A 9,188-nucleotide genomic window follows, 5' to 3' on the forward strand; every position below is an offset into this window, starting at 1 on the left:
CCCAACCCCGTGAATAAGTAGCCACAGCCATGAAGAATTTGTCAAAAAAACAGCTTTGCCATTGAAGCCACTTAAGGCAGAAAACAAGTTTTCCGTGGTTGGAAAGGTCTCATGGAAGAATCGCATGTCTCCACCCAGCCATGTCCCTCTCCATGGCTCCCTCCATGTCCCCTGTGCCGGCCATACATTCCTCCATATGCCCCACACAAGACAAGCAGCTTTCCGTGCTGGCCCTGGCCATGCACCCCTGAGCCACTTCACGCCACATTTACCCCCATATCCTCTCCCAGCCGTGCCCACCCCACGTCCAGAGACACACTCCCTCCCGCATTTACATCCCAAAACTGTGCTGTGCCGCCACTCGGAGCCACAGACCCCGCGCTGCATTCCCAGTGTACAAGTACCAGGACGGCCACATGAAGGGCCCCGACCCCCGTCTTATTTAAAGCAGTTTGTCCTGCTCTAAGCCAGCTGTGATTTATGTTGGGGGACAGGAGGGGCTTCACCCCAACCCCGGAGCCAGGAGCTGGGCGCTGTGAGCTGGGGAGGGTGGGAAGTGTTTTTCACACACTCTGATAATATAACTCCTTTGGGAGGGAGAACAACCCCGGCTGCTGACAGTGACTGCACCGCACGGCAGCGGCGGCTGCGGGGGCTTGGGAAAAGGGACAGCGCTTGGCAGGGACGAAGGCTGTGCGGTGGGAGCTTCCCTGGCGGGCTGAGAGCGCACCCAGAGGCATAGGGGCTGTGGCGGGGACAAGCACTGGCCCGCTGAGCGCTGCCCCTGCACGGAGCGGTCCCAGCGCGGCCCCGCGGGGGCAGCGGATAACCTGGACCCCAAGCAGGCAGTACAGAGGGGGCTCAGAGCTCTGCCCTGCTCACCGAGCCGGCAGCTGCCGGTGCCGGGGCAGCGTGGCAGCACCCACGGGAGCACCACGGCAAGGGAACATGAAGCAGGAGCAGGGATGGCTGCGGAGCGATCGCCACAGCTCCCTCAAGCCGCACTGGGCCTCCGCCCCGGCCGAGCGCCCGCGGCCTTTCCCCGCCCACCGGCCTTTCCCCGCCAATCAGCTCTCGCTGCCCCGAGCCTTGGCCAATCGTGACCCGCCGCCTGCACGCACGGGCGACAGCCAACCCTTCCCGAGCCACCGCCGCCGCTTCCGGCACGCCGGGGCCGTGGCCGTGACCGGGGCGGTGGCCCTGGCCGGGGCTGTGTCGCGGCCATGGTCCGGGCGTTCGTGCTGCTGGCGCCGGGCGGGCCCGCCGGCCACACCCCCTGCCGCGTGCTGTACGCGCGCACCTTCGGGACGCCCCCCGAGACCGGCCCCGGGGGCCCCCGGCAGCGCCTCGGCCGCAAGGAGCAGCTGCTGGTCGTGGCCAGGTACCCGCGACATGCCTTCCGCGGAACCCCCTTCCTGGGGGTGCTGGGCTCCGTGGGACACCCGGCACCGTGTGCCCTCCATCTCCTGAGCCCTCTGGACGTGTGACACGCCATCCCTCCCCCGGGATCCCCATAGACGCGATAATCCCTTTTTGATGGGGTGGCACCTGGTTTTGCCGGACCCCCGTTACTGGGACACCTCTTTACTGTGGGACACCTTGCATTCCTGAGGAGAGCCTGGGCTCGGTAGGACCCCCAGAACTGCGACAGGCCCCTCTTGGGGGAACAGGGCTCAGCGAGAACCCCAGGACCATACTCCCCGCCATTCTTAGGACCCACCCTTTCTGGGGATGCTGGGCTCAGCAGAACCCCTGGGACCTTGTCCCCCCAGTAGAAGGGGTCACTCTGTCACAGAATGAGGTGGGAGTGCTTAACAGGAGGGTCCCCCTCTTTGTCTTCCAGGCAAGTGGCCTCCCAGTGCCAACTGCTTCAGTCATCCTTGGGACGCCCAACCTCCCCACAACTCCCCCAGCTACCTGATGAGCCGATGTCACTCCAAGATGCCCCAGGGGGTGTTTTCCAGATGTCCTCCGGAGATCCATTTCCTGAGCGGGTGACAGTAGTCTGGTTATCAGTGCTGACCCTTTCCTTTGCTTTGGTTTGTGAACCCCAAGAGAATCTGTCGTTGGCTGAGATCACCCTGCGGCGCCTGGCTCCCCGCCTGCTCCTGTCCCTGCGCCTCCATGGCCCTGGTGCTGATGTTCTGCTCCGGCCTGATGTGGCCGATGGCCTCCTGGATCGTCTCCTGCCCCATGGGCAGATGCTTTTCCTCAATGAAGGTTTCCTCCAGGCAATGGACCGCGAGCTGGGCATCAAAGCTTCCCGTTGAGTTACAGATGATATTTCTGCCCACCTCCCCAGATATTTTGTGGGCATGAGAGGCAAGGGAGGGATCCAAGATGCTAGCCAAACCCCAGTGGGATGGATGAGAAAAGTAGCTCTGGAATAACAAGCAACAAGCCAGCTAAAAGCAGGGTTTTGATGCATTTATCCCCTGACGCCGTCAAGGAAGAGATAATAGGCACCTCATAAATCCATCCAGAGCTGGGACAGTGCCATGTTCCTGTGCTGTTTTCCTGCACTGCATTCCTGCACCACTCCGTGTGCACGTGACAGCTCAGTGTGGCTGCGAATGCACTCTAAAAGAGGGACCCTGCGTTGTGGTTACCCCGGCTGGGCACTGTGGGGCAGGCAGGGGGTCCCGCCCATGGCTCTCGGATGGGACCTCGCCAGGGGACACGGGGCAACCAGGGCTATGCAACCAGCCCCGAGGCATTGGGGTCTCTGTGTGGGAGATTAAATAAACAGGCAGCCAGGAAGGATGTATCCATGTGCCTGGCACAGCAGAGTGGTTGTTCCCAGATGGTGCTGCTGGGGCCAGGGGACCCGTGTGACACTCTGGGAGGTGGCAGGAGCTGGCAGCCACCTGCCCAGCTCTGCAGGGTGCAATGGGGAGCAGTGTCCTACCTTTGCAGATTCTGGGTGCTGGGAAGTTCAGAGAACCAGGATCTGTCATGCACGACTCTTCCACTGGCAGCCGGCTGGGCACCACCAGGCCCTGGAGAGGGGCTGTCACAGAAACAGACCCCAAAGTGCTTCCCCTCATAACTGCACCAGTGAAGCTGCAGAACCTGAAGAGTGGTGGTGGGCACTGGGCTGCAGCCACCATGTGTCTCTGGCTGTGATAGGGGATCTTCCCATGTGCTGGAGGTGGGGGTGATGGAACCCACTGTGGCATCCCACCCTTTAGGGGAAGGAAGTGGTGAATCTCAGCAGGAAGGGTACCATCTTCACCTTCCCATATGATAGCAGCTGTTATGTACAGTACCCACAGCTGGGCTTGCATACAACCAAGAGCCAAAGAGACATTATCTTGGAGTGTTTCAATGATGTTAGCAATTAAATGTTGACGAGAACCAACTGGAATCCAAATGAACAGGCCCAACCCCTCATGGCTTGGGCTTATTGCATGGCCAACATGCACGTTATCAGGGTGGCATCCCGCCAAGGATCCGGGCATGCCCCTGTGGCACTGGCAATACCTCTGCCACATGTGATCTGGGCTGGACTTTGCCTGATGGGGCACTAGCCCAGGCACAGTCCTGCCACAGGATCCAGCCAGTTCTGAGGTTGTGGAGGCTGCCAGCAGGGAATTCAGCCAGTGCTGTGTGGACCAGCTGTAAGCCATGAAGCAAGAAGATGCGACAAGGCAGGAGCTGGGCAGCCTCCTTGGCATCCCCCTCTTCAAGAGCTTCATTGAGGGCTGGCCTCAGGTGAAGGCTTTCCAAGCCCGTCCCGATGACCTGCTCATCGCCACCTACCCCAAATCAGGTGAGTGGTCCTGGGCAAGGGTGCAGGGAGCCTTTACAGCACTGTAACACCAGCCTTTACAACACTGTCCTTGTGCTGCAGGCACAACATGGCTGAGTGAGATCATGGACATGATCTACCACAATGGCGATGTGGAGAAGTGCCGAAGGGATGCCATCTACAACCGCGTGCCCTTCCTGGAATATAACTTCCCCCAGGATCCAATTGGTGAGCTTTCCCAGCCTGGCTGCCAGGCTTGGGTGGAGAGGGAATAGAGCCAGGGTGTGGAGAGGGAGTAGAGCTGGGGCTAACACCACTGAGTCCCCGGTGCCACAGGCGTTGAGCAGCTGGAGAACACCCCATCCCCGCGGCTGGTAAAGACCCATCTCCCTGTCCAGCTCCTCCCAACCTCCTTCTGGGAGAAGAACTGCAAGGTAACATGGCAGGTGCAGCCTGTCTGTCTCTCCCCATTTGGGCTGGCAGGGAGGAGGCACCACTCTGTACCTCCCAACCACATCCTTGGCTCTCTCCAGATTATCTACATGGCCCGCAACCCCAAGGATGTTGCCGTCTCCTACTACTTCTTCCACCAGATGGACCAGATACACCCAGACCCTGGCACAAAGGCAGAGTTCTTGGAGAACTTCATGGCTGGCAAAGGTTGGGGCTGAACATCGGAATGCCCACCCTGAAATGCCAGTGGGCAGGACATCTCCCCCCTACTCCAGTTTTCAGCTAATCCATTGATCATATTCCTCAGTGCCCTATGGGTCCTGGTATGACCACGTGCGTGGATGGTGGGAGAAGAGGCAGGAGAAGAAGATGCTCTACCTCTTCTATGAGGACATGAAGAAGGTGAGGTTGGGACAGAGGGGAAGGAGCCCTTGGCTCCTCCCCTCCCTCCTCCAGCTCTTTTGGCAGTTTCATCATTACAACCATCCTGCAGGACCCACGACGGGAGGTGAAGAAGATCCTGCAGTACCTGGGCAAGGAGCTGTCAGAGGAAACAGTGGAGAGGATCCTGCACCACACCTCCTTCCAGGAGATGAAGAAGAACCCTCTTGCCAACTATGAGACAGTACCCACCAGCCTGATGGACCACAACCTCTCCCCCTTCCTCCGGAAAGGTGTGGTTTGGCCAGTGGTGGAGGATTTGGGAGGGATGATTCCTAGATTGGATTTCAGCCCCCATCTGTGGCTGAATATTCACGTATGTCAGGATTTACCCCACTTATTTTCTTGCCCCCAGGGGTCTCTGGAGACTGGAAGAACCACTTCACTGTGGCCCAGAATGAGCGCTTTGACCAGCACTACCAGGAGCACATGGCGGGCTGCGACCTCCACTTCCAGATGGAAGTGTGAGGGGCTCATCTCCCTTCCCGGCAGGACTGTGCCTCCTTGCTCTCCCAATGGGGAGGGTGGATCCAGTTGGAGATTCTTGCATTAATTCATTCTTTCCCCTGCAATAAACTGTGATAAATGGAGATTGAGTCATTGCCTGCAGGGAAAGTGAGGGTAGGGGCTTAACCCCCTGAATTCCAGGCAGTGTCCGGAAGCACCTTCATGGTCAGCAGGAGAGAGGGTGGGCAGACAGTGGATTTTTAGCTGGTGATGATCAGGCATCACCAGGAGTGGGCACACCCCCAAAAACCACCACTGGCCTCTGTCCACTTGAGCTGCCCCAGCTGCAGCCTAGCAAGGTGCCTGGAGGGAACAAAGATTGGTGACGAGTGGAAAATTCCCAAAGGACCAGTAAATCCAGTGCTGCCGCAGCCCTTGCGTGCACAGGAGCTTTCCTACTTCCAGGCTGTGGCAGGTTTCTTGACAGAGCAGGCGGTGGTGAGGCTCTCCTCAGGTTCCTTGGCCCAGCTGGAGCTTGGCAGCCCATGGTCTGTGGAACAAAGGGGAAGGGAAACAGCTCCCTGCTGGCACATAGCCAGGCTCAGCAACATCACTGTTCTTGTTGGGTAGGGAACACACCCTGCAACCTCCGACCTGGCTGCACTGTGCCCTCGCTCTGGGATGGCTGGAGCAAACCTGTCCCAGTCCCACAGGGGAGAAGCGTGTGCTTTGGAGCCCCAGGTTTCCCATTTACACTCCATTTCTGGCAGGTTCTTGAGTTCCCAAGGTTGTAGCTTTGTGGCAAGGCAGCCTCATGGGGTTGCTCTATCCCCAAAGAGATGCAAGCTGGATGTGACTGCTAAAGAGCAGCAGTGCTGTGAGGGGACCTGTCGCACAGGAATAAATGCTTTCCACACATTCATTTAAATGCCACTGGAGATGCCTGTGATTCCCAGCTCCTGGCTCTGCCTGCTGTGTTTGCACATGCAGCCAATTTTGCTAGCATAAGAACAGCAAAACACCTGAACACCTGCCTTGGCATGTCCCATCTCATCGGGAACTTGGCCCCGGGTCCAAATCAGGGACATCTCTCTCAGGGCTGCCAACAGCTGAGCTGCTTGCCCTGCCCAGCTGCTATCTCTCCTGCCCTTCCCACTCCCTCTTGGCTCGGAGATCTCCTGGTGGAAGCAGGGAAGGTGGAGCATTTCACCACCGGCGGCACCTTTAAACACCTTTCCCAGAAGCGCTTGTGCTTTGCAACCCCGCAAACTTTGGACCCGTATTTGAGTGGAGTATGGGTACGCCCAAAGTCTGAACCCCATATCCCACTCGCAAGCCCCACGTCGGTGTGAGGAGCTGGGGACGTCCACGCAGGTGACTCTTGGATCACGACAGGGTGATGTTCAATCCCCCCGGGACGTGGGTTGCGATTTCCTCCCTGTGTTTACTTCTGCGGGTGGACAGGGAAGCTGTGATTTGCCCTCCCGCTACCCGTGTGTGTCCCGGCGGGTGCTGAGCACGGCACAGCTCATCACAGGTCATCCCCATGTGGGGACTGTCCCCATCCCCGCTTGCCCCTTCCCCGCACTCCTCCCACGGCAGCCCCGGGACCGGGTCGCTCCAGGCTCCTGTCCCAGCGGTGTCCCCCGCCTCCCTGCGCCTCCATCTTCCATGCAGGGGCAGGAATACAACAAATCCCGCCCCGTAACCGGCTGCCAAAGCTTTGCCTCCTCCCTGCCAGAGCACCCGGAAAAGAGGCAAGTAATGGGAGGGCTCTGGCCACGGTCATTTCGGGGTGCCTTGGCCTCATAAGCGGGGGGCCTGTGGGAGGGGGTACGAGGGCTCACAGGGGCTCCGTGTTCCCGCAAGCCCCTGGGAGACTGGAAGCAAGACACCAAACCTCTCTCCAAAAACCACAGCGCGGGGGTTTTGCAGCTGGCATGTCCAGCGTTTCTATCCTGGGTAGTGGGTGGAAAGGCTTCCTAGGGAGAGAGTCCTGTGAGCCCTGCTCCCCGTTCCTGTCTCTGTCAAACCCTCACTCAAGCCCCCTGAAACAAGCCTTCCCCCTGCTGCCATACAACGGAGAGATGGGGAGGATAACAGCAAAGCAAAAGCAGAGTGAAACCCCAGCCAGGAAACCGGTGCGGGCTTTCACACCCGGGAACACTGCCCGCTCGGTAAGGGCAGCTGCCCACTGCCGGTCTGACCTGAGCCCCTCAGAGCTGGCCGCGCCCCTCCAGACTCCCCGCACCGCCACCCGGCTCCCAAAGTCCCCGCGGAAGATAGGTGCCACCTCCTGCGATGCCAGCAAGCAGGGAATAGTCTTCCTGTGGCCAGGATAGCTGAGTTCAGCAGGGGTTTTGGTGCCCCCAGGGGAGGAGGTGGCCCCGTGATGCTCCTCACTGCCAGCCAGCCCTGACACATGCCCTTGTCCCCAGCAGGATGGCCGATTTGGACACCTACCTGCGGCAGCCCTGGCGCACCGTGCATGGCATCCCCATGGTCAGCGCCTTCGCCCACAACTGGGAGCGGATTGACAGCTTCCAGAGTCGCCCCGAGGACATCGTGGTGGTCACCTTCCCCAAGTCTGGTGAGCATCCCCAGGCACCAGAGAGGGGCCATGCTCAGGATGGGAGGTACCAACCTGCAGATGCCTGGGCTGGGACTGGGGGCACACCAAAAGGCAGCACTGGTAGATGTGATGACCCTCTGGTGTCTGGAAATGGGATTCCAGTGGGAATGGCATCAGCCGGACACCTGACCTCTCCCCACCAGGCACCACCTGGGTCAGTGAGATCGTAGACATGGTCCTGAAAGGCGGTGACCCCGAAAAATGCAAGCATGATAACATTGTGGACAGGGTGCCCATGATGGAGTTTGCTGCCCCTGGGAAGATGCCAGCAGGTAGCGGGGTGGCAGAGGGTGGTGGGTGGCAGTGGGTGCTGGGTGGGGACAGTTTTGGTTTTGTATGGGACCACACCGCAGTGGGATAGCTCCTGGGTGAAATCCTTACAGGCACTGAGCAGCTGGAGGCCATGCCATCCCCTCGCATCATCAAGACACACATCCCAGCTGACATCTTGCCCAAAACCTTCTGGGAAAACCGCTGCAAGGTAACAGGCTGCAGTGAACACACTTGGAGGGAACCAGCAGACATAAGGGGGCTACCTGACCTGCTGGGACCTTGCAAGTCCCCACATGCCACCAAGCTTTCTGCAGATGATCTACGTGGGACGCAATGCCAAGGATGTGGCCATTTCCTTCTACCACTTTGACTTGATGAACAAGCTACACCCACACCCTGGGACATGGGCCCAGTACCTGGAGGAGTTCATGGCTGGCAGAGGTGGGACAGGGCACCCCTGGGTGCGTGTGGGGGGGACCCTGCAGGGGACTGTCACCCACTGACATGTCCTGGCTTCTCTCTCTATGCAGTGGCATATGGTTCCTGGTACAACCATGTCAAGGGCTACTGGGAGCGCAGGAAGGATCACCCCATTCTCTACCTCTTCTACGAGGACATGAAGGAGGTGATGGAGCGGGGTGGATGGTGGTGTGGGGTCTGGGGGTGGCAGGAGGGGTGAGCATTGGCCTGTGCTCCACAGGACCTCCGGCGGGAGATTGCCAAGGTGGCCCAGTTCCTGGGGCGGGAGCTGTCGGAGGCGGCGCTAGACACCATCACCCAACACACGTCCTTCGAGGCCATGCGGGACAACCCTGCCACCAACTACAGCAAGGTGCCCTCCGACCTCATGGACCACGGCGTGTCCCCCTTCATGCGCAAAGGTGAGCGGCTCCGGGGGGCCTCCGGCGCACTGTCCCCCTCAGCCCCTGCTGAGCCCCATCTCGCCCGGCCGCAGGCACCACTGGAGACTGGAAGAACCACTTCACCGTGGCCCAGAACGAGCGCTTTGACCAGGACTATGCACAGAAGATGTCAGGCACCGACCTGTGCTTCCGCACTCAGATCTGAGGAGATACTACTGGACATCCCCCAAAATCCATCCTGTGCTGATGGCACTGCTGCCATACCAGGGGCTCCTGCCTCTTCCCTGGGACTGGTGGAGAGAAATAAAATGTGCTCCCTGACCCTGCC

The 9,188-nt window shown here is 59.5% G+C and overlaps 3 protein-coding genes across 8 annotated transcripts; all 3 read left to right on the plus strand.

Annotated features, from left to right (window-relative positions):
- Nucleotides 1–1,130: 1,130 nt before the first annotated feature.
- Nucleotides 1,131–2,767, plus strand: AP5S1 (adaptor related protein complex 5 subunit sigma 1). Its single transcript, XM_085058441.1, has 2 exons — nt 1,131–1,381; nt 1,844–2,767. The coding sequence occupies exons 1-2, from the start codon at nt 1,224–1,226 to the stop codon at nt 2,268–2,270; spliced, it is 585 nt and encodes a 194-aa protein (XP_084914567.1). The 5' UTR covers nt 1,131–1,223; the 3' UTR covers nt 2,271–2,767.
- Nucleotides 2,768–2,903: 136 nt separating this feature from the next.
- Nucleotides 2,904–5,235, plus strand: LOC146438114 (sulfotransferase 1 family member D1-like). 4 transcript variants are annotated; one of them, XM_085058437.1, is made up of 7 exons: nt 2,904–3,772; nt 3,854–3,979; nt 4,088–4,185; nt 4,285–4,411; nt 4,512–4,606; nt 4,698–4,878; nt 5,001–5,235. In XM_085058437.1, the coding sequence occupies exons 1-7, from the start codon at nt 3,628–3,630 to the stop codon at nt 5,111–5,113; spliced, it is 885 nt and encodes a 294-aa protein (XP_084914563.1). In that variant the 5' UTR covers nt 2,904–3,627; the 3' UTR covers nt 5,114–5,235. The 4 variants fall into 4 exon arrangements, with proteins under 4 accessions (XP_084914563.1, XP_084914562.1, XP_084914561.1 ...); XM_085058436.1 differs by having other exon boundaries at nt 4,088–4,411; XM_085058435.1 differs by having other exon boundaries at nt 4,698–5,235.
- A 1,094-nt stretch (nt 5,236–6,329) lies between these two features.
- On the plus strand, nt 6,330–9,187 carry LOC146438115 (sulfotransferase 1B1-like). Of its 3 annotated transcripts, none has more exons than XM_085058439.1 (8): nt 6,330–6,466; nt 7,534–7,682; nt 7,868–7,996; nt 8,108–8,205; nt 8,312–8,438; nt 8,528–8,622; nt 8,698–8,878; nt 8,953–9,187. In XM_085058439.1, the coding sequence occupies exons 2-8, from the start codon at nt 7,535–7,537 to the stop codon at nt 9,063–9,065; spliced, it is 891 nt and encodes a 296-aa protein (XP_084914565.1). In that variant the 5' UTR covers nt 6,330–6,466; nt 7,534; the 3' UTR covers nt 9,066–9,187. The 3 variants fall into 3 exon arrangements, with proteins under 3 accessions (XP_084914565.1, XP_084914566.1, XP_084914564.1); XM_085058440.1 differs by having other exon boundaries at nt 6,336–6,466; nt 7,531–7,682; XM_085058438.1 differs by lacking the exon at nt 6,330–6,466 and adding an exon at nt 6,696–6,849.
- The last annotated feature ends 1 nt before the right edge of the window (nt 9,188 follows it).

This window comes from Lichenostomus cassidix, chromosome 4 (genome assembly GCF_008360975.1).
Source record: "Lichenostomus cassidix isolate B80296 chromosome 4, HeHo_3.0, whole genome shotgun sequence".
In the NCBI taxonomy this organism is placed as follows: Eukaryota; Metazoa; Chordata; class Aves; order Passeriformes; family Meliphagidae; genus Lichenostomus; species Lichenostomus cassidix.